The sequence below is a fragment of the Amblyomma americanum genome, chromosome 5 (assembly GCF_052857255.1).
Source record: "Amblyomma americanum isolate KBUSLIRL-KWMA chromosome 5, ASM5285725v1, whole genome shotgun sequence".
In the NCBI taxonomy this organism is placed as follows: Eukaryota; Metazoa; Arthropoda; class Arachnida; order Ixodida; family Ixodidae; genus Amblyomma; species Amblyomma americanum.
This window is the reverse complement of record NC_135501.1, coordinates 118744498-118772474: the sequence shown is the minus strand read 5'-3', so window position 1 is coordinate 118772474 and position 27977 is coordinate 118744498. Positions and strand designations below refer to the sequence as shown.

At 49.3% G+C, this 27977-nt stretch overlaps 1 protein-coding gene across 1 annotated transcript; it reads left to right on the top strand.

The window, feature by feature from the left end:
- Window positions 1-5: 5 nt before the first annotated feature.
- On the top strand, window positions 6-27975 carry LOC144134140 (uncharacterized). The gene is made up of 2 exons (XM_077667111.1): window positions 6-1207; window positions 27970-27975. The coding sequence occupies exons 1-2, from the start codon at window positions 11-13 to the stop codon at window positions 27973-27975; spliced, it is 1203 nt and encodes a 400-aa protein (XP_077523237.1). The 5' UTR covers window positions 6-10.
- Window positions 27976-27977: the final 2 nt, after the last annotated feature.

Genomic DNA, 27977 nt, shown 5'->3' with positions numbered 1-27977 from the left:
CGAGGACAAGATGGCGACTTCCGCGCAAGAAGTGCGCGGCTACGACCCTGAGGCGATGTTGTGGACCTCGGTGCCCACCACCGGAGATTCAAATTCGACGGTTACTCCCAAAATTCGAAGTCAAGCTTTGCTTCAAGCGGCTGCACGCCGCTCCCAAGACAAAGCCCAGATGGCGGCGTTCGGCGCCGCCCCGGCCGCCGGTTCGTCGGTCGGGAACGTGAACGGTCCCGCGACGCGCGCCACGGGAAGCAAGGACAAGGCGTTCTCGAAGTGGAAGCCGCGTCCAATGCCCAAACCGACACCTGAAGACTACGTCATAGTTATAAAGCCCAGGGAAAGCGTTTCTCTTCACGAGGCGTTCACAGAAACCGGCTACGGCACTGCCATTTCAGCGTACATCGGGTTGAAACGGGCCCGCGCCATCTCCGTTCTACCCTCTCGAGAGCAAAACCTCATCATTGTGCATACCCCGGACATCGAGGCGGCCGACCAGCTTATCGGGGACTTCGCAGTAAATTCCGACAATGGGTCGATCCCCCTTCGGGGTTACCTAAGACAAGACGGCGGCAACGTGTGCCACGGCGTGATCGTGGTCCGTAACTCGGACACCACGGAAACTCTTAAAGACCGAGTGTGCTGGCGCGCAGGCACCATCCTGGAAATCCGGAAGTTCGGGACATCCAACAAAGCACGCATCACTTTCGCGGGTAAGGAGAAGCCCCGTTACGTACATTATGACAACATGGTCGTCTCTGTGAGAAACTACTACAAAACTATCCCGGCGTGCGGCCAGTGTGGGGTCGTCGGGCATCGCGCTGATGCGTGTCCAAACCTGCGATCGAACACCTGTGGGCTTTGCGGATTCCAAGCTCCGCTAGTAGAGGGGGTGCGGGCTCCTCACAACTGTGTTCCCCGGTGTTTTCTGTGCGGTGGCTCCCATGCTACCAACTCTCGTGACTGTGCAGCAAAATTCCGCACACCCAAGACGAAAAAGAAAAAAACGGCGTCCAAGAAGAAAAGCCGCTATCTTGGGCCTCCCGGCGATCAGCATGGCCAGGAAGTCTCCAACACCAATAACCCACCTACCGGAGGTGCTGCAAAACAACCATCCAAGGTGTCGCCACCACACGGCGGACTGGCGAAACAGTCGACAGAAACGCGCGGTGATACCAGGGCCTGGGTCAACGCAGTCAAAAATGGCCACCAGGTGAGCGGTTCGGGTGGGGCTGCTTCTCTCACCCCCCTTTCCACTCCCTTTCCAAGGGCGCATAGCGCCGAGCAAGATCAAATAGCAGCACTCAGGGCGCAAAATGAGATGCTGCTAAAAAAAATTAACGAATTGGAATCTAAAATCAACCAGTCTTCTTCTGCCTCCTCGCCTCCCGCGGCTGAGGTAATGGAGAGTGAGCTCGTGGTACCGAAGGCGGTAACAAGTTTGGAGGCCGCATTCCAGGCCCGCCTCGGGGCCACAGAGGCCCGATTCGCCGCTATAGAAAATCAAATTTCAATGATGGTAAACGCCATCTCCAAATTGCAAGAGACAATCCCCGCGATGATTGCCCAACAAATAGCGAATTCCTTGCGCTCCTCGCGCAGGCCCGGCGATCCCTCACCCGGCCGCCCTCACAAAACTTCTAGACGCACCCCCGAGGTAGCCGACGACGACAACTGCTCACTCTTTGGTGTGGAGGATACCCCCCTTTCTGTGAGTGTTGGCTCCGGAGCAGTGTTAGTACAACCCCTCCTCAATCTAAATGACCATGGCGAGCAGCCCTAAGATCAGGCGCTCCCCAAGAACCAATTCGGCCACCCCCGTCCAAATTGTCCAGTGGAACTGTCGGGGCTTCCGTTCTCGTGCAAACAGGGCGGATCTCCGACTTTACCTTTCAACTTTCGATTCTCTTCCCGCGGTGGTTGCCCTCCAGGAGCCAGGGAGTGGCGTCACCCTCACAAATTACACCCCCTTTCAGCAGGACCCCTCTTCCTGCGTCTGCGTGCATAAAAATTATACGGCTAATCTAGTTGACTTGGAACTTTACACAGAATATTCCTATCTGATGGTGACACTTCTTCCGCTCTAGAAAGAAGATGCACCACTCCACGTACTCAACATATACTGTTCCCCCAAACTCAAAAATGTAACGTTCGCAGCACTCTTTAGCAGCGCTCTAAAGGCTGCGAGCAGAGACCCCCTGGTGATTGTGGGCGATTTCAACGCCCACAGTACACTATGGGGATACGTGCGTGAAGAGAAGCGGGCACGCAAGCTAGCGGAACTCGCGTCCACGCTGGGCCTGACTCTTCACACTGACCCTGCATATCCAACGCGGCTGGGTAATTCCGTGACCCGGGATGCATGTCCGGATCTCACCTTTACCAAAAACATTGTACACGCAGAATGGATCAACACCGAGGAAACCCTCGGTAGTGACCACTGCCTTATCAATACCACCGTAAGGACTAAACCATTGGCCGGGCCCCACGCACAAGCTCGGCTTCCAGACTGGAATAAGTACCGGCAAAACAACATCAATTCGGCGTCTATCCACGAACAAGGCTACCACGCGTGGGCACAAGGATTGGTTACACACCTTCGTTCGGTGGAAACACAAGTTCAGCTCTCGGAGGCCACTCCGGAGGTGGACAACCACCTTCTGCACCTCTGGGAGGCGCAGCACAGCCTCGTCCGCAGATGGCGCCGCCAAAAAACGTAACAGAAAGCTCAAAATTCATATCGCCGAGCTCACCCAGCGAGCGGCAGAGTACGCGGCCCAACTCGCCGCCTCGAACTGGGTAGACCGCTGCAACACGGCGGCCAGACAAATGTCGAGCCGGAGCACGTGGCGCCTTTTCCGCGCCCTAATTGACCCGACTCAAACCCGCGCCGAGACACAAAAACATCTCCAACGAGCTATTCATAGCTTCGATGAAAATACATCAAAATTAGCATGCAAACTGCGCGACCAGTATCTTTGCACTAAGCAGGACCCCGGAGGACCCGCGTTCTCGTATGCAGGTTCAGAGAACGCGAATCTGGATCAACCGTTTCAGTTGCATGACCTCAAGGCGGCCCTAGCTAAAATGAAACGAGGAACGGCACCTGGCAGGGACAAGATAACTGTGAAAATGCTTGCTAATCTTCCCGATCCCGCCTACAAAACCCTCCTCGCTTTCATCAACTCGATCTGGCTTGGTGAGGCACCTCTACCAATTGAATGGAAGACCGCCCTGGTAACTTTCATTCCGAAAGCCGGCAAAGCCATAAACACAGACAACCTCCGCCCCATCTCCCTCACGTCTTGCGCGGGAAAGCTGATGGAGACCATGGTGCGGGATAGGCTGTCTGGGTTTCTGGAAAATGAACATACATTCGCAGACACCATGTTCGGTTTCCGCCCGCAGAGGTCCGCTCAAGATGTTCTGCTTCAACTCGACCGAGAAATTCTCAACCCTGTCGAATATCCCTTCAACGATAAGGCAGTACTCGCCCTTGACTTGAAGGGGGCTTTCGACAATGTCACACACGAAATCATCCTGCAACATCTCTCCCAAACGAACTGTGGACATAACACGTTTCAGTACATCAAGCAATTTCTCTCGGATCGACGAAGTTTCATCCGAATACAAGACGAAGAACACGGCCCATATAAACTGGGAACGAGAGGAACCCCACAGGGTGCGGTCCTCTCGCCGTTACTTTTCAATCTGGCCATGATGAAACTCCCGGCTCAGCTGGCGAAGGTCGAAGGCATTCAGCACGCGCTGTACGCCGACGACATAACCATCTGGGCCAAACACGGATCGGTTGGAGACATTGAGGCCAACCTGCAGCAAGCAGCGGAGATCGTGGACGCTTACGCCCGCCGCTGCGGCCTTCAGTGCTCACCGTCCAAATCCGATATGTGCACATTTGCCCGTCGCTTCAGTGCGCCACCAAAATGGAACTATCTCTGGCCAGCGGCCCGATACCCGAACACGATGAGATTAGAGTACTTGGTCTCCTTATCCACAAACATCGACGGGCTGATACCACCCCAGCAAAACTGCTCAAGGTGGGGGACCAGGTGGGCCGGATGGTCCGCCGGGTTTCCAACAAACGCGGGGGGTTACGGTTCAGAGACGCTTTGCGGCTGGCGCATGCATTCGTGACCAGTCGAGTCCTCTACTCGACTCCTTACCTCCACCTGCGGAAGTTTGATGAGAACGCCCTCGAAGTGATTCTCAGAAAGATGTACAAGCGTGCCCTCGATCTCCCGATCACCACATCCAACCAGCGTTTCATGGGCCTGGGGATGGTTAACACATTCGCGGAGCTCCGGGAGGCGCACTTGACAAATCAATACACAAGGCTTTCAAAAACGCCGTCGGGTCGCCGCCTATTAGTCCGACTACACATCCACCACCCAACACTTACGGAAGAGCGCGTACGCATTCCTGAAATCTGGAGATACGCCCTGCACGTACGCCCTCTTCCGGCCAACATGACACGTGACGACCACAGTGGCAGGCGCCTTGCGCGGGCGGAGGCACTGGCCCGTCACTATGGGAACAAACATGGCATCTTCTACGTGGACGCCTCAGGCCCTCACCATGGGGGGTGGTACACGGCCGCAGTCGTCCACCAAAAAATCGTGGTGAATGGCCTAACGTTCCGAGCTCAAGACATAACACATGCGGAAGAAGTTGCCATCGCGTTAGCCGCCGCAGACCAGGAGTCGCGAGTGATCGTCACCGACTCGAGAGGGGCCTGCAGAAATATTAAACAAGGGTACATTCCTCTCTTTGCGCATCGCATCCTTCAAAACAGTAACTACCTCGGGGCCCCCGCGTCTCGAACGATTGTATGGACTCCAGCTCATATGGGCCTCGAAGGCAATGAAACGGCAGACGCCGCCGCCCGCGCGTTCACTCTCCGGACAACGCCTTCAGACCCTTTGGATACGGATCCCGAACCCAATCCGGCCCTCACTTTTCGAGAAATTACTGAATTATTCCAATTCGGCCATGCAATTTATCAAAAGCCTTGTAAGGGCCTCACAAAGGTGGAGGAACGCACACTCCTCCGCCTTTACACCAAAACGCTGCTGTGCCCGGCAGTTTTAAAACACTTTGATCCTGCCTGTACAGGAGAATGCCCACGCTGTGCGGAGAAGTCTTCGGACATCTTTCACACCGTGTGGGCATGCCAGTCAACCCCGAACATCGCCCCCAAACCCAACCCCACCCGGGAGGACTGGGAGGCAGCCCTGCTCGGCTGCTCGGACCTAGCAAGCCAGAAGGCCCTGGTCCACCGAGCCCGAGTCGCGGCGGTCGCCAATGGGCTCCTGTAATGAGGAGCCCACCTAGAGATTGCGATAGGTTGCTCCGGCTACCTCAAGCTTCCTCCCTGAAATAAAGTTTTTCACACACACACAAAAGTGTGGCATCGTTCGAAGGGACAAAGATTCTTGGCAACAGTACAGACAAGACGGCGCGAATTAGTTAAGAAGCGTATCGCATGAAGAAACCTGGCAAATGCGAGTGCTTCGCCTTCCCGCCAGTCTCTCTCTTTGCTGCTCAGTTCCACTTTCTAGAACCGGCTAACTGTTCAAGAAATGAAAATAAAAACTAACGAATGTAGAAGTGTGTTCTTGCTAAAGTGGCTGCACATCGTTCGTCAGAAAACCTCGCCATCCACGTAAATACGTGCCCTATTTGAAGAGAACTTCATCTTCGCCTTCTGAAGAAGCTCCGGACGTCCTCCCACCGTCTGAGGCCTCCTGGGAACCTTGCATGAGTGCAGATAAGCTGGGCACTGACGCTAGGTTTAGTGCCTCCGCTGCCACGCTCGCGGAGGTGGCTCTGCCGGCATCTCTCGTGGCAGCACCTGCCACACAGTCGACACCTGATCCGCGGCGCCATGTCCAGCTTTGTGCTCCCGGTTCATCGGCAGATGCACCCCTCCTGCATTCCCGAAATGCCGAACTGCTCGTAAGTGATCTGCCCATAGGTCCAATGGTCATCAACTCTACAGCACAGGATGGGCCTCAAACCGCACGGCATGATGAACAGGGCATTCCAATGGACTTATCGGCACCTCTACTCGTGCAAATATGCCCTCGCACAACTCACAAGCGTCCCTGAAACGACAGCCAACCGATTCCACTTTCGGCAAGTGATGGCTCCCAAGGTAAGCGCACTTGTCTTACGATCGAGAACTCGGTGGAGCCTACACCCGGATCGTCTTCTTACAAAGTGACCATTAAATCACCGGCCAACAAAAGCCTCACGGATATACTAAACAAGATTTTACAAGCTAACTTGGACGCGTGCCTCCGAACCAAAGGTTTTCGGGGGTCCACAGCCAGGGCAAAGTCTAACTCCATTGCAGTGTGGCTTCCGAATCTGACTGCCGTAGAACGGCTGCAAACGATCACCAGTATTTCACTGACAAGCGAAATCTGAGTGCCAGTACAAGTGTATTTAGTTGAAGGCTCCGATTTGCAGAGCTGCGTCGTCTACAACGTCGATAGCACTAAGGATCAAACTGCACTCCAGCGTGAGCTGTACTGTCCCACGCACCGTGTAATCCAGGCCCGACGGATGCGAAAGAGGCGCTCTTGCATAGTCACCTTGCAAGGCACTCTGACACTACCAGCCCGTCTGTGCTATTATGGCTGTATTTTACGGCCTCGGCCACATAAACCGAGCACGGAATAGTGCTATAACTGCTTCTGTACTGGGCATATGCGCAAATCCTACCCCTTCACTGCTGCCGGTGAAAGTACATCGGAAGGGAAAGTGGCTTATCGATGCGGCCTTTTAAATCCGACGACCATGAGATAACATCTCCAAGCTTTCCGACAAAACAAAAGGCAACACAAAAGGCTCGTCGTCGAATGACTAAGCATTGACCAATACATGACAGTATAACTTCATTTCAGACACCCAATCGGTTCGCAGCTCTTCAGTTGGATTACGACGAGTGGCCGGAGCTCCCTGCGCACACCTCGCATGATCCTCCATCTCAGCAGTCTTCTAACGATACTGTGCGAAAATAACGCCTCCGAAAACAGCCAGCAAAGCAGCGCAGTGTGCCGGAACTACCGCAGGACGATATGGCCGCAGTCGACGAACAAATCGCACGTCCATTAGCGGAGGTCACCAAGCTCCGGCAACACCGTGAACTGCTCATTCGACGTAGACGGGTAGGGGAATCATCCTGTCAATGGCGCAGCAACATCGCCTTCCTGCTGCCCACCAGTGTCATTTCCTGCTGCCTATTCGCAGATTACCGCAATGCCAATGGACAACTCTGCGACTTCTTTGCTCCGGTTTATGATCAACCAGTTGTCCAACCTGACGTCCGTGATTCTACAGCGCTTGGGCTAGTAACTAGAAATGGCAAGTTCCAGTCGTGCTGGTGTGCTGCAGTGGAACTGCAGAGGCATTTCCACGAAGGTGGGAGAGCTCAAGACCCGACTACAAATTCACAAGCTCCAGGTATGGGCCATGTTGCTACAGGAAACAAACGCCTTGCCATCGATTCCAGGCTTCAGTGCCTACATGTCTCCTTCAATGATAGACCGTCGTGTACAAACTGCTGCTCCCCCAAGAAGGGCGGCGGTGTATGTGGACTCACGTTTTCCGCATGTACGCCTTGCTCTCGAAAACTGGTGCACGCCGTATCAAAAGGTAGTGGCTGTGGCTGCGAAACTTAAGAAGGGACCGTTTTGGTCGTTTCATTTTACGTTAGACCAGCCGGTGGTGATTCCTCTCGTATTAATCTTAACTGGTTAACAAGTGTCCGTCGGCAGTATCCCAGGTGCCAGATTTTAGTCAGAGGCGACTTTAATGCCCCTCACTCGGAATGGGGGTACCCCACTTCGAGCCCTCGTGGCAGGCGTGTGCGGGACGCCTTCACGAATGCCCAAGTTGTGCTGCTCAACCATACGGGGACAGCAACACGGCCAGTGCGTCAAACTCGCAGTGCTTCCTATGCTCCAGGCTTGACGTGGTGGTCAATCCGGGTGCTCCCTCCCGGCACTTGGAGCCAGACTGCTGGGGAAGTGGTCATCACCATATCATCATCGATTTCACGCCTCACATTTACGACCTTTACACTACAACTGTTCTGTGGTCAACTTGGACAGCTTTCGCTCCTGTATGGACAATCTCTCCTCAGACTCTTCGCCAACCTTTGTTGAGCGCATACAAACTGCGCTCAACAGTGCTACAACTACCACCAGTACTGATGTTGGTCGACCGGCACCAGACCTCGGCCTTCTTAACTTATGGGCGGCACGCCGTCAAGCCGAGCTGGCTGCTACGCGAGACCCTTCGTCGCAGGCACGTACGTGATTGCACTATCTTACAGCTAAGGCACGCAAATATGAACGCGATCTCTGTCGACGGCAGTGGCATGTGTAGTGCGAACAATGTTCTGCAAAATCCTCGCATGCCTCTCTCGGGCGAACATTCCGTACAATGGAACGCGGTCGCCGTTCGACTGACTCAGCTGCAACTGCAAGTTTCGCGGCTAACTTGTCGCCAGATGAATTCGCCAAAGAAGCAGCGTGACAGTTTTTCCCAAAATACGATGCTGTGCCTTCTTCAGCCGCTAGCTTAAACATAGAAGGCATCCCAGCGCATGTATATCAAATGCCGTCTGATGTCTACGTAGATGGAATTGCGTGTCCATTCTCTATCCCTGAGTTGCTGGCTGCAATAGATGATGCGAAACGGAAAACAGCGCCCGGCCCGGACAATATTTTGTACGAGGTGTACAAGAGCCAGAGTATCGCTGCACTCCTTCAACTATTAGACACCATAAACAACGTATGGTTGGAGGGCGTAGTGCCCGAGAGCTGGAAATCCGCTGTCGTGATTCCTATCCCGAAACCAGGAAAGCCTCCGACGGACCTTGCCAACTTGCGACCTAACTCGTTAACGCCTACGCTGTGCAAGCTGGCGGAGAAAATACTAGCCACACGATTGTCATGGCGGCTAGAGCAGTACAGTTTTTATCACCCAGAACAAATCGGCTTTCGTCTATATATTGGTACAGAGGACGGGTTGGCTGTCTTGGCATCTGCAGTTTTGTCATCTACCCGCAGCCGCAATGTGCGTAATGTTTTAGCAATGGACGTGGAAAAGGCGTATGACAACATCAGTCATGCAGCCATTCTGAACTCCATTGACATGCTTCATCTCCCTCTGAGAGTGCGTAGTTTTGTCGCATCATCTTTGGAAGGCAGAAAATTTGCAATAGGCCTCAGCGACGAAACGGTCCGATCATTTGTTCCTCTCTGCGGCGTGCCCCAGGGATCAGTATTGTCGCCGACGTTAATATTGCTTTCATCCCGCTGGCTTGGCGCTTACATGACATCCGTGACAAAATTTCTTCAGTACGCTGAAGACATCACGGTGTGGAGTACAGACCAAGATCTCTGTACTCAGGAGGCTGCCCTTCAATCGGCCTTCGATGTTAACTGTACTTACGCATCATCCATCCGACTTAAGCTATCCGTGCATAAAACAACATACACGACAGTCGCCAACCGCTGGGGACGCCGTAAACTTGCTGCAAGTTCAATCCATCTTTTTCTATCAGGCACCCCACTACAGGAACGTCCGAGTGTAAAAATCCTTGGCTTAATGATTCATCAATCAGGATCAGCGACTGCTTGGCTTTCTCAGGCAAAAAAGCAAGCTATTCAGACTTTGTGTTTGATTAGAAGAATTGCTCCTAAAACTGGTGGCGCAGGCTCGTTCGTTGCACGGCAAATGGTGAGGGCAGTTCTGCAGCCACGTATTGTTTATCAAGCCCAGTTTCAGCATCTTACAAGAGCCCAATGGGATCGCCTTAAAGCCGTGAACAGAGAGACTATGAGGACCATTACGTGCCTTCCACGCATCACACCGGTCATAAATTTACAACAGAATGCGCAACTCAATACCATTGATGAGCTTTTGCAGCAGCGCCGTGAAGCGCACAGCCTTAAGGCCTGTCTATCGCACTCCACGCATGCACTGAGGACTTGTTCTACTTCACACTCCATTCTTCAGCCGCCAACGCCAGTTCTTCCCCCATGGAAGTTTGTACAGCTCAGCAACAAGTCAACAGATAATCGCCGGCCAACATCTTTTAATTCGGCATCGATGCTTCGCCAGAAATTTGAGGAACAAGCTGCTTGCCTGTCTGATGAATCTATTGTTGTCTACGTAGACGCAGGGATACAAGACTGCAAAGCAACAACAGCTATCTACTGTCCGTGCAGGCCTGCCCTGAATCAAACCTCTTGGTTTCAGCTTACGTAACCCCCTTCTTCCTTTTGTGCTGAGCTCGTTGCAGTTCAAGAAGCACTCTGCTCCGTGGCCGACATAACTACGCTCCCTGCGGCCCGCGTTGTCATCCGCACTGACGCCCTTCAAGTTGTCCGGTTGCTGCGATGTGTTAGCCGCTGTCCAACGATATGTCAGGACATCCACCGGCCCTCGGCACGCATCCCGCAGCCAGTACATATTGAGTAGGTCCCACGGGATCTGCTGACCTATCAAAGCCAGGCAGATTTAGCGACCCGCCTTGCGAATACAAATTCATCAGCGCCTCGGCTCCTTCATTTGGACAATTTTACTCTCCCTTCATCAAGAAAGGAACTCCTCCGGCGCCGCACACGTGCTCTCATCTCTCCGCGTGCGGTAACCCTCCCCCGCGGTCTTACCCGTGCACAGGAGGTTGCGCTTAGGAGGATCCGGGTCGGGGTTGCCCTCACACCAGCCGTCACTCGGAAGTGGCCTCAGTACCGAGATTTGTTTCCTCGGCCAAGGCGTCCGATATGTAAACACGAGGACATTGAAGCCGACATAAATCAGTTACTGTGGGAGTGCCCAGCTCTCAAGCCTACAAGGATCCGGCACCTGATAGTAGCAGACCTTTCACCAAGCTACCCTGCTTCATACATTGCCTGGACGCAGGGACTGTACCATCGTTCTCTACTAGACTTCTTCAAATCCGCTAACCCTTTTCCATTCATTTAATCTCTACTACAGCATTCACCACACCTACACCCAGCATTGATGCCCTAGAGCAGTAAATTTCGCGTCAAAAAAAAAAAACTAACGAATCTTGATTTAGTGCGCTGTACCCGCTTGCCTGCGCATGCGTCCCGCTAGTTGGCCATGTCATCAAGCATTTCTCTTTATTTTTTCACGCATCACATCACCTAATATAAGGTGCCTCCTTTTGGCATTCAAATGAGCTGTCAGTTAGCGCTTATATACGTGTTTGTCGCACTTTGGCTGTCTCTTTCGCGCGGTAGCTTTTAAGAAAGGGTGTTATAAATCGCATGCGGAACAAATATTATATTAAGAAGTTCTAAAATGAGTCATATTGGAGGCGGGTCGCTTTGAGTAATACACCAGTTTAAGACTCGGGCTCCCTCATGTAGAGTACAGAATGTAGCTGAAGAATATGGAGTGCGGAAATTTGTTATTATATATATTAAGACAGGTTTTTAGCTCCGATAGAGAGAAGAAAAAACTTGACTGGTTTTTGAGGAAAGGAATTGGCGCAGTAATTGTCTCACATCTAGGTGGACACCCGAGGCACGCCGTAAGGGAAGGGAGGAGAATGGGAAAGAAGAGTGAGAGAAAGAGGTTCCGTAGGTGGAGAGCTGCGGAATAATTTCGGCCATCTGGGGATCTTTAACGTGCACTGACATCGCACAGCACATGAACACCTTTTTGCATTTCGGCTCCTCCGAAACGCGGCCGCCGCGGCCGGGTTCGAACCCGGGAAGTCTGGCTCAGTAGCCAAAACTCCTAACCACTAAGCAACGATTATGGATTGATTATGGATTTTTTATGGCGCAAGGGCAGCTATGGCCAAAGAGCGCCATGTCACAAGGTATTTTTTCTTTTTTCTCAAGGTGGGGTCAGAGACCCATTTCCCAAGCATTTCACCCTAAATAAGCCGAGCACCAGACCAGGGGAAAGCTTGTACCCATTGTATCACCGGTGGGTACCCGGCGGCACTGGGGATCGAACCCCGCACCTCCCGCATACGAGGCGGATGCTCAACGACTTGGCCACCGCTGCGGTCCACTAAGCAACGGCGGCGGGTGCGATGGTGAGAGCCATGTGAAATATGCGGTCAAAACTAAAGTGTAGACACCATTGATATTCCGCTTTTACTTCGTCGCAAATATTGATACGGGAATAAAAGAAGAGGCGGAGAGCGAGCGCGAGCGGCGAGCGCGCGGCGCTAGCACGAGGGAGATAGAACGAGAAAGCTTGGCCGCCGCCGGTCGTGCTTCGCCGGCTATCCTCCGTACTGCTGCTATATTTCTCTGGGCGGGCCCATGGCCACCCCGTGGCATCCCACACCGTAACATTTTGGTGGCTTCTGTGTTGACTATCGGAAGCTAAATGCTATTACTAATTGCGACGTGTACCCGCTGCCTCGCCTCGACGATGCGCTTGACCGCCTGAAGGGGGCCCGTTATTTTTCCACGCTAGATCTGCTCTCGGGCTACTGGCAGGTGCCTGTTCACCCCGATGATGCGGAAAAGACGGCTTTCGTGACTCCCGACGGCCTTTACCAGTTCAACCGTATGCCCTTCGGTCTCTCGAACGCTCCAGCCACCTTCCAGCGTCTCATGGACCGAGTCTTAGGCCATTTGAAGTGGACTATGGCGTTGGTCTACCTGGATGACGTAATTGTCTACGCGGCTACATTTGAAGAACACCAGAGACGCCTCAAACTCGTCCTCGAAGCCCTTACCTCTGCTGGGCTTCGCTTAAAACCAAAAAAATGTTTCTTCGGTTTCGCGGAGGTGACGTACTTGGGTCACGTTGTGAGCCGGCATGGCATCCGTCCCGACCCTGAAAAGCTAAAAGCGCTTACAGCTTACGAAGCTCCCACCACTGCCAAGGAGCTCAAAAGTTTCCTTGGATTTGCTTCGTATTTCCGTCGTTTCATTCCGGACTTTGCCAAGCGCAGCGCTCCATTGACCGCCCTGCTGAAGAAGAATGCACCGTGGAGTTGGACGCAGGCCCAACAGCTCGCGTTTCTTGACGTCAAGCACGCCCTCCTCGAGCCTCCTACATTGGCCCATTACGACGAATCGGCCCCCATCGTCCTCCACACGGATGCCAGCCAAGATAGGCTCGGCGCTGTCCTCCTGCAAGAAGACGAGTCTGGTGACCACAAAGTCCTAGCTTATGCCAGCCGCCAGCTTTCCGACGTTGAGCGCCACCGCCACTCTTCAGAACTCGAGTGCCTCGCCGTTGTCTGGGCCGTCGAGAAGTTCCGTCCCTACCTGTACGGCCGTCACTTCACCATAGTCACGGACAATAGCGCTCTCACTTGGCTGCAGTCCGCCAAACATTTGAATGCCAAGATTGCACGCTGGTCCCTGCAACTTCAAGAGTACAATTTCACAATAGTGCATCGGCGCGGCTCTGCCCATCAAGATGCCGATTTCCTTTCTCGCCACCCTTGTTCCGTGACGGCTTTGACGGACCTGGGGACTGCACAAACGCAAGATCCCGCCATTGCTGCCATAATCCACTCCCTTGGCACCGCCGCCGGCGCAGGCCTCCGCCAACTACGCCGGGTCTATCGAATGAAGGACGACCTCTTGTGTCATGTGAAGCGGCTCCGTGGTCGACCACCCGTCTGGTTGCCAGTTGTGCCGGCAGCACTGCGGTCGCAAATCTTGCGCGGCTTACACGACGCTCCCACGGCTGGTCACCTTGGTCGCGGCAAGACCTACGCACGAGTGTCGGAGCGGTTTTGGTGGCCTAATATGTCCAGAGATGTCAAGGAACACGTGGCGTCCTGCCAGACATGCCAGTACAGAAAACCGTCCACAGGTGTGACCAAGCCACCCCCGCAGGCTTTTTTGCCACCAAGTTCACCTTTCGAGCTGGTTGGACTGGATCATTTGGGCCCGTTTCCGAAGACGCGTGCCGGCAACCGGTATGTTCTGGTTGCGATCGACTACTTCTCCAAGTGGGTCGAAGCACTGCCCGTTCCAGACACGTCGTCCGTCGTCCACTCATGCCGTCGCGTTTGTGGAACAGCATCTCGTTCTTCGGCACGGTGTTCCCCGGCGCCTCATCACGGACCGTGGGAGCTGCTTTATGTCCCATGAATTCGAGCGAGCCCTCCGCTCCTTCGGCATTGCGCATTCCACTACATCCGTCAATCATCCGCAGTGCAATGGCCTCGTGGAGCGTGTTAACCGTACCCTCACGGATATACTCGCATCCTACGTCGCTCCGTCCCACACAAACTGGGATCGTTTTGTTTCTGCTGCAGCTTTTGCAGTCAACACTGCAGCGCAAGAAACAACGCATGTGACGCCGTTCTCAGTCGTCTATGGCAGAACGCCCTCCATCCCCCTCGACGCGCAGTTGGGCCTTCCCCATCCTACTGCGTCACCAACTGAATCTGCTCAACGACTTCATTCCGCCCGCCTCGACGCCCAGCGCAACCTCCTCACGGCTCACGCGCGTGTGCAAGCGGCCAACGCGGCAGCACCACCACACCCCCCCTTCCGGCCCGGTGACTTGGTCCTCGTTCGCCGCACCATCCGTGCGACTGGCCGTGCCGCAAAGCTCTTGCCCCGATACCGCGGCCCTTACCGTGTCGTTGCCCGACTCGGCCCCGTGACATACCGCCTCGAAGACCTGCCAGAGCATCGACCATGCGGTGTGCACCACATTTTCTCAGAGCATGTTTCAAACATGAAGCGATATGTCTACGGCGCCTGCGGTGGCTCCGACTTAGCTACCGGGTCCTCATCAGTGCCGTCGTCGCCTGCTGGCTCCATGCCTTCCCCACGCAATGCAGTCCCATAAACGGATCGCCGCTCAATATGCATAAAACTCCCTGAATTTAGCCTAACCGGTGTGCGACCTTCTTCGGCGACTGCAGACATCTTCGCCCAGCTCACACACTTCGAATTCAACGAAGAGTGTGACCGTTTCCTATGTGCGAGCCCACCTTGCATTGCCCCAGGAAACCCTGCATCAAAGCACGGCCTGACTTCTCCGCCCCCCCCCCCCCCCCGGTCGAAAGGTGATACGGGAATAAAAGAAGAGGCGGAGAGCGAGCGCGAGCGGCGAGCGCGCGGCTCTAGCACGAGGGAGATAGAACGAGAAAGCTTGGCCGCCGCCGGTCGTGCTTCGCCGGCTCTCCTCCGTACTGCTGCTATATTTCTCTGGGCGTGCCCGTGGCCACCCCGTGGCATCCCACACCGTAACAATATCCTGTCTTCATCGGTGAGATTAAAAAAGTGAGAGGAAATATCCTTTAAAAGGGGGATCGTTTGACTCTTCTTTTACGCCGAAATGTTTGTCGTATGCCACCGACCCTTCGTTTCGGTAACGGCGTAAAGCTCAAAGAGAAATAGTAATCCTACAAGTTTATGCCAGGCCTCTTTGAATTTTGTACTAGCCTATGCGTTTTGTGAAACTGCCATGTCCGCGCTCTGTTCACGGTTCTTGCATAGTTAATTGTACAGCAAGTCAAACCAGCAGGAGAAAGCTATAGATATGAGTGGGTCTCGTGGAATTAAAGTACTTAGTTTTTGCGCTGCCTTGTGACCGCAGTCGAATCCATGATGATAAATAATATCTAAAACTGAATAATTCAGATACACCTGCCGGCCATATACCTGGTACGCAAGAAAACTGGACGTGTCGTATGATTAATATGCACTTTTATTCTCGTCTGGACCGCAGCCGCATCACGATATGATGCAAATCCGCCATATATTGCATTCTTTCTAATACTATCTTAGAAAAAGACTTATTGCAATGCAGGCTTCACCCGTAAGTTTCAGGAATGCTAAATAATTTATATTATAAGACCTACTTTGGTAAATTTCATGAAATGAAAAAATTGTTGTTGTGGGCTTAGGGTAAACGCGCTTTTTATCTAATGCTTTCTGTTTTTGTAATCTAACTGATTTTCATTGCAAAATTGGTTGCTATATTTTTTAATTTTTGCACTTATGCTCCAGTATCAAGCTTTCAACGAAAAGAGCGTCATAAATATTTCATGAAGGCCTATGTACAAAGCCAACAATTTTTTTTTACAACTGTGAAGCAACGAAAATGTCGCAGACACATTTATCGTCCTCGCCACTGTCATCTTGGTTCGGTTTATTTTGCGGAAATGACAGAATATTTGCCTCCTGACAGGTTAACTATTCATAATATTCGCCGCTGCTGGCGGCGTTCCCACCACATTACGACTCGCACTTACCGCAAATACTTCCAAAAGTACTCAAAAGGAATGGCAGAAGACTTGCAGAACAAAGTAAAATCTTCGGTGGTTAGTTAGAACATACCCGAGGTTTGAGTTTAGTAATCGATTCACCTTTTGGTAATCATCCTCTAGGAAAACATTGCGTGGCAGAATCGTATAACATAAAAGAAAAACGTACAAGCAATAAGGCGCAAAGAAAACACGTGCGACAGTATAGTTTTGCGGTCTTTTCTAGCACTATTCATAGAAGGAATAGTTTAACACACTTCCATGTAGCTTTCGATAAGCGTTTTAAAAGGTAACCTTGCAGTTGACGGAAGTGAAGACTAGTGCATAGCAGCTTCAGGAACACTTATTGCGAAAATGGGTTACCTTCTTGATGTTAGCTTGATGACGATCGAATGGAGGAAAAAGATGAAGCAGCAAAGTGGACTGCCCGGCTGAGTGGAAGAACCCAAAGGACAGCAGCAAAAATACTCAAGCTGTGAACATGGCTTCGGTTTCATCGAACACCACATGAAGTACGATGTACCATTAGTTCTTTATATACAGTTGCACTGCCTAATAAGCTCCTAATGATTCCCGAGAACTATGGACAGTGGTTTCACACATTTGTTTGATAAGCTTTTTACATGACGCTCATTATCCGCCAAATATACGCCGACTAAAACTACAGGTGCAAAAATCTGTAAAAGTGTTAAGAGGCACCGCAGCATAGATGATCAAGATGACACCAGAACTGTGCCGCAGGGGAAGGGATAAAAGGGGGAGTGAAAGAGGTAAGGAAGAAAGAAGTGGAGGCCCCCGGAAGAATTCCGACCACCTGCTGATTTTTAACGTGCACTGACATACACACGCGCCTTTTGCGTTTCGCCGCCATTTAAACGCGGCTTCCGCGGTCGGGCTCGAACCAAGGTACCCCGAATCAGTAGAGAGGGCGAATTCTCTCTTCTCGCCCGAGTTTGCGGTCTTCGAAAGTGGCGCCTCTCATTGGCCTTGTTGCAAAGACATCACACGGCACCTCATCTTTTGCAGGCGCTGGGCAATAACTAAAAGGATTGATGTGGTCGTACTGTGATTTTCTCTGGAAATTGTTCCAAAGCGAATAATTATGAATTCTTCATGCCGTTTGTGCAACATCCATGCGTTAATCAGCTTTTTGGCGTGGAAGTGACGCATGCACGGCGGTCAGTGACACTGCAAAATGGGAAATGCTCTCGCACTGTATGAACTTTAGGGAACAGCAGCATTAAGCCATTATTCATGATCTACACCCATGACCTTCGTAATAATGAATACCATGTTCAGACAGATAGAAATTTCTTAGTGTATTTTTTTTGCCAGAACAGCCTACCAAACATTTCTTTCTGTACAGCCCCGGCCGCGTGTCCGCTTAATGCTGTAGAACACATCGAGTTCGCTGTTTCAGGGTTAAAACTAGAGAAGACCTTAACAGAAACAAGCACACGGAAAATGCAACATGTTGCAGCAGCGCTGGTTTCACGCCACCGATCCATTATCCCAGTGTAGTTGCTTGGGAACACTAACTGTGCGTCTTTTTCCCGGCCACCAGGTGGAGGTACTCCGCCACGCGAGGGACATCACAGAGAGCGCTCGACTTTTATTCAATGCCATCCTAAGCGGCGAAAAGTTGTCCGCAATCTTTTTGACTTTCAGCCACCCGAGGGCAACTATAATCGGACACAACTGAATTCCGTAGTAAGGCTCCGGCTACATTAAGGACCGTCGCATAGGATTCCTCCATGAAAAAAAAAGTAGTGTGTTGTTATCTGTTACCTAAGCATGAAGATATCTAACAGATGAAATTATAAGCTCAACAACTTTGATGCCTGTGGCTTGTTTAGCGCATCAAGTATTAAAACCCTGATTTCGTTCTTTGTTTCATTACAGCGGAGTAACGCAGGATGCCACACACCTCTGCCCATTGTTACTGTCTCCTGTCTTTTTTTAAATTGTATCCAACTATATATGTAGCCAAGCCTATATCAAGCTACATTACAAAGGTTTAAAGTCGTTTCCTTCTAGAAGTAAAAGTGGCTCACAGAGAAAAGACTAACTGCAGATGAGCGTAATTGTCACTGCCTGTCTCACATCGTCGTTGTTTTCACCACCACAATCTTGAAACTTCCAGTGGCCAGTGCAGCGCGCAAGAATACCGGTCTGTCTGGCGATGGATTATCTAGCTACTTTTCTTCGCCATTCTTTTGCGTTCCTAAATACTTGCCGGCGCATCCACAGCTGTCCTTTACTTAGGTTACCCACCAAAGAAACTTTGAAATATTATCGGTGTAGCCACTGAATTACTACCTTGCCGCTCTGTGTTACCACCGGAGATCTCCGCGGAAGTTCTAGACCTGCTACAGAGGTCTTTAGCACAGACACTTATAGGCCCAGTTGGGCTCGGCTTGATCAAAAGAGCGCCGGCGTCAGAGCACTATCGAAAGCAATAGCTCAATTGTTTCGAAGATGTGCAATAGGCTAGTGATACGGCACCTGGGGCAGCTCCGTTAAACAAATCATACATCTTCGAAGAGGCCTTGGTGTGCGACTTCTTTATTCGGTGCATCATTTTCGCTCAGGTTGGTTCTGCTGTTTGCATGTGTTATCTATGAAGATTTTCGTTGGTCAGACTCAACCACCCGCATCCCTTCGGGTGTCATGTATAACACTGAAATCTGGTCTGCCAAGTTTTCGCAAAGAATTTTGTGCCGACACAATCAAGACATCCTTGAAACTAGTGGTTGCATTCAACCGCTGTCGTCGATAAATATCGCCCTAACGTCAAACAACCTCTACCTGCTCCGCCTTCGTAAACATACACACGCTCAGCCCCACTCAACTTCAGTAAAGGGCTGATATTCACCGTTCCGACGGCGCCAGAAAATATCCTGGGTTGCTGCTAGGAGCGGGGAGTGGGTACATAGACCGGAAGCGAACCACTTATCTGTTCGAAGCCATGAGGTGAAAATATTTCTCGAGTCATCTGATCCCCACTACAGCCATATCTTCGCCAACTAGTCCTTCAGAATAAGTTATAATTCCTTCCAGCCTCCGTAACTCAGAGATGACCCTTAACCGCTTTCTCGGCTAAGTCGTCCAGTCGTTTCTTAAATATAGAACCTGGTGGTTTTTGCCAGCGATATTTTCAAGCACTTTCAGCATCATGGGCATGTGCTTAATCGCCATCCTCGATATAGCCTGTGTTACAATCGCAAAAATTGCGAGCGGGATTGGGCTGGTCATGGTGTCAAACACTGCAGCATACATACACTGCGAGCAAAATAATGATGTATCAACGTTTTCCGCAGCCTTCATACATCTGCAAAATGTGCAAGGTTTTTGAAAGGGTATGTTTTACCCCATTTTTTATCTAACTATGCCACGCCACTTAGCACGTGATAAAACATGCAGAGGAGAGGACAGCGAACTCTTGCTGGGAGACTTCAGCAGGAGGTAGCGCATATCTTGGTCTTTACGTGAGGGCACGTTTCCCTTCAGCGCTTTCTGAACCCTTTGCAACAGTTAAAAACACAGTGCGCATTGTATGGTATCCACTTTTCTTTGCCCCGTATCAAACACTATGGTCTTGCTCACCCAGAAATCGGTGCGTCGTAATATTTGTTCCCACAGACTACCCTGAGGCCTACAATAAAAAAGAGATCTGCTTGGCTTCGCATTTTCGTGGAGTTCCAATGGCCCAAACTCCAGCAGGAGACCACGTCGTTTCTGTTTGTTGCAAGAATAAGACCCTTAGTATAATAGAAAAGTGGCACAAGGAGCATAACTACTGCGCTATGTTTATCGTCTTTATATGATGTTCCCTTAGTCCAAATCAGTCATCACTTTATACAAACTAATTCCCGTATCAAAATTTTTAGGCCCTGCTCGGCACTTCGTGAATTCGTACTACTGCTTACCATCCCAACGCCAAAAATATTATTGAACAGCTTTGCTCATAGCGCTAGGCATGCGTGAATCACCAACTCTCTACCGTTTTCTGGCAACTTCAATGCATGTGTACAGAGTTTGTCTCCTATGATAGTTCGGTACCACTGGCATACCACTGCAAAGCTTGTATTCCCAAGACCGCGGCGACTTCTTGACGAAAATTTGATTTCTCTTTCTTACCGTCTTACCCCCAAACCCAGAGACTGCCTGACACAGATTCAACACACTGCCGTCAGCTCCTGAGTGTGTTAGGGTTCATCACCTTCCTTAGTCTCCATCAGCACAGATTTGCACCCCCGTGCAGGTACATACATCGACATTTAATATCGAAACTTGGCACAGTAAACAATCGATTTCACTAACTATATGATCAACCACAAAAGTTTTTCGGGTTCGTCAGTCATGGACACCAGGACACAATTTTCATCGACGCCATACAGCCCTTCAGCACCTCACCCAAGCCGTGAGCTGAATAACACAAAAATATAAAAGGTAGTGCGTAAGAGCTTTACATAATCATAATTCTTCAATCGCATTAGGCGGGTTATTTTCTTTGCATGCCGCAAAGATCCCACTTTACTCATCCCTGACATCCACATGCCAGGACTCGGTATTCGGAAGGTGTGGATTTGTCATCAGTGACAAATACATCATATATATTTTCAAACTTTATTAGCAAAAATGGGGTGCCAGTGTGATTACTGAAAACGTCGTTGCTCTTTTTGCGTTGGCGATTAGTACTGGTCATTTGCTCCCCATAAATCCCCCTCTAATGAAAGGGATAGCAGCCTGTCTTGGTTCACAATGGGCCTCATATTTCCTCACAAAAGCAGCTCCTTCAGTGGCACCCATCCAAATTAAACACTCCGTTTTCTGCGATGGCTCCGTGCACACCACACATAATAAAATTTCGCCACTTATTCCTTAAATTTTGCAACTCTTTTCCATTAAGAAGAATAAATTAAAATTCGCACATCCTGGTAGGGAAGCCGCCGAACGCAAACACTGCGATCTCTCTGACTACTCATGAGCGGAGGAATGCAGCTCAAGCTCTTCTTTACTCTATCCTGGAAAGGACAAAAGCCTGGCTAAGAAATTGCAATCAGTATGGTTCTACGCAACGTTAGCCTTGAGGCAAAACATGTGCCGCGTGTAAAGCAACGCGGTTCGTATCCCCGTGCCGCACAATTCTCCGCCGGAAAAAATCCGCGCGTTGATGCAACTGAATAACCAGGCCTGGTATGCGGCCTGATCCCGACAACCAGAGCCGACAGTAGACTTCCTCACCAGAGCAGGATTAGGCTACGCTGGTGTAGTATTTGGTCACCACCTGCTACACGAATACACTATTGAACTCCCCGCCCTCAGACACCAGAGCGTGTGGAGCAACTGACCAGGACGGTGGTCAGAATTCAGCCGCCGCGGAAAGTGATAAGCATATTTGGCTGCAGACAGCCTCTCATTCGAAACTGAACCTGGCCATATTCAACGCAAGAACCGCATGTAGTGAGGCTAATCGAGCAGTGTTCCTCGAATAAATCACAGGTATTGAAAGTGATAGGACCTAGTGAGGTTCGGAAGACAAAAATGAAACATATAGAGTACTGAACAGCGGGCACGTACTGTGGTTTCATTGTTTAGCGAATAGGCGATTTAAGTGTGGAGTTGCAGATCAATACGGATATGGCTGGCAACATAGGGCAATTGCATCACATAAGCGAGAAGGCTAACTTAATGCAGTTTGAACTCAATAAAAAGTAAAAATTATTGGCGCCAGATGCCAACCCGCCTTTCCGCCCAATGCGGCCAGATATTCGACAGGGTCTACGAAGATTTGCAATAGGAAATGAATAAAGTAAAAACATAGTATACTGTTCATACGGGCGAATTCAATGCAAGCGTAGACAGGAAGCAGGCAGGACACCAAAAAGTTGTTTACGGCACAGGTTGAAGGAATAGCAGAGAAAGTTTACAATACAGTTGGAAGAATGATATGATTTGTGGATCATCAATACCTTCCTGCAACTTCATAGTGTGTGCTGATTTTGCCATCTTGCAGGAGGAGGCTGCTCGATAATGTAAGATGCAGTGACTATACGATGCTAAAGTATGAAATAGATTAGCCTTTAAGAGAAAACGGAGGAGACAAGCAAGGAAGAGGAATTTCAATGAACTAGCGGTAAGATCGAAAGTAGCGATGTTCATGATCTTGCTGCAGAAGAGATTTTACAGTTTAAGCTTGGACAGCGATTTCATTGTTTAATCAATTAATGGTAATCTTGCAGATGCCATTACGGGGTGGGCGATAGCAGTAGGCAGTTTTATATATATAGAGAGAGATAAAGCGGACGAAGGAAAACACGGATGTTGACCGGAAGAGTGTTGCGGTTGTATAGTTAGACTAAGTACTCTTAAAACAAGTACACAGAAAATCTGATCAAGAAACGCCAAAACATGAAACCGTCTAAGCGACCAGAAAGAATTGGTTTGGGTGAGATATTGAACTCAAGCAATAGACATATCCTAACCTATAAAAGGGAGCATGGTATCTAGACAATCGAGCATACACTAAAGAACGAGAGGTACCTTAAAACCAATCAAGAAGAAATTAGGTGTAGGCAAAAATGAGAGGTATGCTCTTAGAGGCAAAGAGATCAATATCATTATCAATAATGATAAGATAGTTAATGCCTGTGAGATCTACATAGGTACATGCAGTAGCCGAAGCGATCAGGGCGGTAATAATGAAGTACAGGAGTGTAATTCGACATCCCGCCTTTAGCTCAAAAAGAAGCAAATAAAGAGTTGAAAGCAATGTAATGGGGGTACGCAGCTAATGAGAGTCCGGTAAAAGCAGATCTGTTGAAAGATTGTGGGGAGATTGTGATAGAAAATCTGGCCGCCCTTGGCATGCAATACCTCGCGACTTCGGCCTTACCGAAACCTTGGAAGACCACGACAATATGTTCATCTATTAAAAAGCGCACATAAACTACTTGACACATCAGAGAGCAATTAGCTTGCTTTCCGTTGCCTGCAAGGTGACCACTAACGTAATCTCTAATAGAATTCAGATTGGCTAGACTTAAAAGTACAAGGAAAAATGCATGCTTTCTTAAAGGTTGCTCTACAATTAAATATTTTCACACTATTCATCAGGTGACAAAGAAATGCTTAGAATATAACCAAGCTCTATGAATAGCCTACATATACCACGAGTTAGCATTTGACTCAGTTGAAACCTCAGCAGTCATGCAGTCAATACGGAACCAGAGTGCAGAAGAGCCACATGTAAACATACTCGAACATATCTATAGCAGTTAAACTGCTATCATGGTCCTCCATAAAGAAAGTAATAAAATCTAATAATGAAGGGTGTCAGGCAAAGATACTATTCACCGCGTGTTTACAGGAGCATTGAGAGACCTAGATTGGCAAGCAATTTGGCTTAATTTTTAATCTAAACTGCCAAGAGCCGTGTTAATTGAGGCAGCTGTTAGAGACGCCTTCGCCCTGTCTTAGTCATGCCGCTGATCATGACTGCAACGCGAGGTTTTCTCATCGTAACGGGTGGAGGAAAGTGAACGGAGGGAAAGTTTGGTTTGGTTTGGTTTGGTTTCGTTTATCAAGTTCAACGTCCCAAAGCGACTCAGGGTATCAGGGACGCCGTAGTGAAAAGCTACGGAAATTTCGAACATCTGGTGTTATTTAGTGTGCATTGACAGCGCGCAGTACACGGCCTCTAGACTTTCACCTCTATCGAAATTCGACTCCAGCGGCAGAGGTCGAACCTGCGTCCTTCGTGTCAGCAGCCGAGCACCATAACCACTGAGCCACCGCGGCGGCTCCGAGAGAAACTAGTTGTATTTAAGAACTGCCCCCCCCCCCCCCCCACCCCCAATAGTTACCAAGAATGACTGCGGGCTCGGGATCGATGAGAGACAGAGCCGTTAAATCTCATCTGACTCAGCCAAGACTGGGAGTTGGAGATTTATGTGTGTGGTGACGAGTGTGCAACTAATATTCTGTGCTCTCCACGACAAGAGGCGCAAGGTACCGATAATTTCTTGCGATATTATCATGATGCTGTCTACACTGGAGAATTTCTAGTGATGGATATGGCTTTGTGTTTCTGCTTCTGAACAATCACATAATATATCTCCTCGGGTTTTAAGTTGGCTGCGCTAAAATAGGGCGCGCTGTATAGGGTAAGCGCCACAAAAAAAAAATTACTGTGATGCTCTGGCATACCTGCATCTACACCTTATGATCTGAGTGAACGGAGTTATGCAGACTATGATGAATAAATAATCTACAGATGAGATGGCTTTGGAGTCTGGATCACATTTATTTTTTCTCAGCGACGGCTTCGTTTCTCTGCATTCATTGCGATTTAACCACCTACTCGTGTTTGTGTTATCCAATGGCGTGTTTTTTAATGTGGCAAGCGCCATGATTCCCGCTTTCGTTTAAACAAATGTCAACTTTCTCTGCCTCCAAAGTTTTTGAGTACTCTTAATGTACCCCTAAGAATCTCAGTGCAGAATGAAATGTATGTGAGTTGTAGACAATAAGGTCTTACTCCAGGAATGACACGTTGGTGAATACCACGACACATTTGGTTGTTGGGCAATGCAGTAGCGAACAGTGAGAAAAAATTTCGCGCTGCACACACTGATGCGTCCGGTTTTCGATAGACGCATGTGCGAACAGTTTGATAAATATAGTTTTCAGGATAGCTCACACGGATGACAACGGATAAAGAACCTTCCAGGAACTATCTAAAGACAACTTTCAGAAAACCCTCATATCCTGCCGCTCGAGAGGAAAGTGAAGCACTTCAGAAGCACACAGATTTCGAAATGGCAGCAAATGGGAAGAAGTCAGTGCATATAAGGCAGAGAAAGAGATTCCTCTTCTCTCTTTCCTCTTTTTACAACCGAAAATCTTTAACACAACACGGATACTGAAAGGTGAAAGCTCTTATGCAGATGACCAAGGAAGCTCTGCATAGGCAAAGTGCTTATCAATATTTGTCGCTGAACTTGCTTGTCTGTGTCTGTAACCTTCACATTTCTTTCCTTCTATTCTCATCCAGCTAACACGTCCAGGCTGAAATAAATGAGATTCCTGTAGCGGTCGGTTGAAACCTGCAGTGCAGGCTATAAAGGTTGTGAACATCGTCAGCACGAAGTATTCAGCGGCATCTAACAAGCGAATTGGAACCCATTGTGATCGCTTCATTTTTTCGAGGACACAGCATGAGATTAAGAGCAGCACACTATTTTTTTAATAGAGTCTCAACTTTCAGATAGCAAAAAAAATGTTGAAAAGTCCATTTGTCTATAATTAGCAGTGTCTACACGTCTGACTGGTTTTGTTTTTATAGTTTGATTATGAAATGTACTCAGAAGTACTCCAAACGAATGTTTTTTGGACCACGGTTGAGCGTGAAATTGCTTCATAATAAAAATTTTTTACCCAGATATTTTAAAGGCCCCGCTACACGTCGGCGCCATCTTTACGTCAGTGGACAGCGTATTATTTCATGAGCATAACTGGTGCCTCAGCCCGGTCGCACACGCAGGAGTAACGAGAACGCAAAATGCTTTTTAAACTTTTCACACAGTCGATGTTGTTAAGCAGAATTATATGTCGCTAACGAAAGAGAGTAGAGGGCGGGCGTAAGATTGCCTCTTCTGTTTTAGCAGAATACAATCCTACCCCATAATCTTCTGTTCGTACGCATGTTCTCTCTCAACATTTGATCATCAGTATGTTTCTGAGAATTGACGTCATCAGCAGAGAGGTCGTTGCTCCAAAGGCAATGGCGGGCCATAATTACGCGCAGCTGTCGCTTAGTAGCCTACGCCGCAAACACAGAAGCGTGTCATGTCGTCGACTTTCCCTCTGATATTACGCCCAAACTGCCAGAAGTTACTACATTAAAGAAGCTTGGAATGCAAGGGGTCTACACCGCATTCTGCTAGCAAACTTGAAGATCCGAAATGTAAGGAAGTTCTAGCAATAGTTCCCGTCGCGAAGTCCAGTGTGTATACACTTTGCAGATAAAACTTTATGCCGGCAGCCACACCGTCGCAATAGAAATAAAAACACTCATACCGTTCAGTTTCCTGCTACAGCGGTAGACTGAAAGTACCCAATTCCCGCAACTTGCATTTCCCCTTACACTTACTGGGGGCAGAGGATGGCTCAACGCCATATTTTTAATGCCTTTGAGGCATGAGAGTTATTTCGGAATAATAGGCAAAGCAGGCAGGATGGGAACGTTTTACATAGCAGCGTGTGACTAGATAGCTTTTCACTGCGCTAAATATATATAAGAGAAAAGCATGATTGTTTTCAAGGCTCCGAGCCTTTTAAAATGTAATGGAATCAGCTAGTTTTTGAGGAAGTTAGCTTCAGTTATTTTTACTCTATTTATTTACGCTCCGTGTCATACAGGACGTTTTGAGGTCGAAGCTGAATAAAGAGGCGTAATTTACGCTCGTCACTTTCAAATATCATGGTTTGAAAACCAATGCCACACTAAACAGAAATTCCCACTGGCCCCTTTTTCGCTCCTGAACTGTACCAGTGTGCTTGCGTAACCTTATTCATGTAGTCAGTCATCGCGCTGTACTAGCCAGCCTCAGTAACAAAAAGCCTTGCACTTCTAATTTATCGCGACAGTATTCTATTGCCACATAATTACAGTAAAAATCACTATTCATTCTCACGAAATTGCTCTCAAGTGTAACTAGGTGCGAGTTGAAAAATTGATATTTTAAGTGAAAAATAGAAGGTAGAGTACTGCATAGTGCGTAACTTATGGGAACACGTATAATGGCACATTTCCCAGTACATCATGCTTGCGGGTCACGCAAGCTAATGCAGCTATAATATAGCTGCATGCGTTATTCCATGCAGTAAATTGTTTAGTGAATATGCAGAGCCAAGTAACGTAATCAGAATGTAATCAGAATTAAGCTAATATAAGCTGCAATGTTGATGTCAACAATTATTAATCCAAAGCTATTCGAAAATCTTATGGTCGCCATTTGGGGCATGTAACTTATCATTGCAATCGGATAGGAACAGAGTCAATGGAAGCGCTTAAACCCCGTTGCTTGATCTATTCATAGCACTTCATTAAAGCACTTAGGGCAAGTAGAGACCGCTGTTCCAGATCATGAGAGGGAAATGACTAGACGGATAAAATTGTGTTGGAGCTCATATGATAGCCTCTGTCGTATCTTGAATGGCATTTTACCGATATCCCTCAAGAGAAAAGTATAGAACAGCTCCATCTTACTGGTGCTCTCCTATAGGGCAGATACGTGGAAACTAACGGAAAGGGCTGGCTGAGGTTAAGAATATAGCAGTGAGCTATGGAAAGAAAAATGATAGATGCAACGTTAAGAGACCGGAAGCGGACCGAGTGGGTGACGGTACAAACGCATGTTAATGACTTCCTAGTCGAAATCAACAGGAAGAAATGGGCTTGGGCAGGGCATGTAATGCGAGGGCAAGATAACCGCTAGTCCTTAAAGGTAACGGAGTGAATCCCAAGAGAAGGCAAGCGTAGCAGCGTGCTGCAGAAGGTTAGGTAGGCGGATTAGATTAAGATACTGCGCGAATGAGACGCGACATGAGAACAGGAACAAAAACGACAACACAGGCGCAGACCTCCAACTCTTTATGTGTTCCTGTTCACATGTCGTGTCCCACTTACGCAGTACTAACC

Bases quoted from the DNA above. Each gene is read 5' to 3' on its own strand.
- LOC144134140 (XM_077667111.1), top strand. From the start codon at position 11: ATGGCGACTTCCGCGCAAGAAGTGCGCGGCTACGACCCTGAGGCGATG.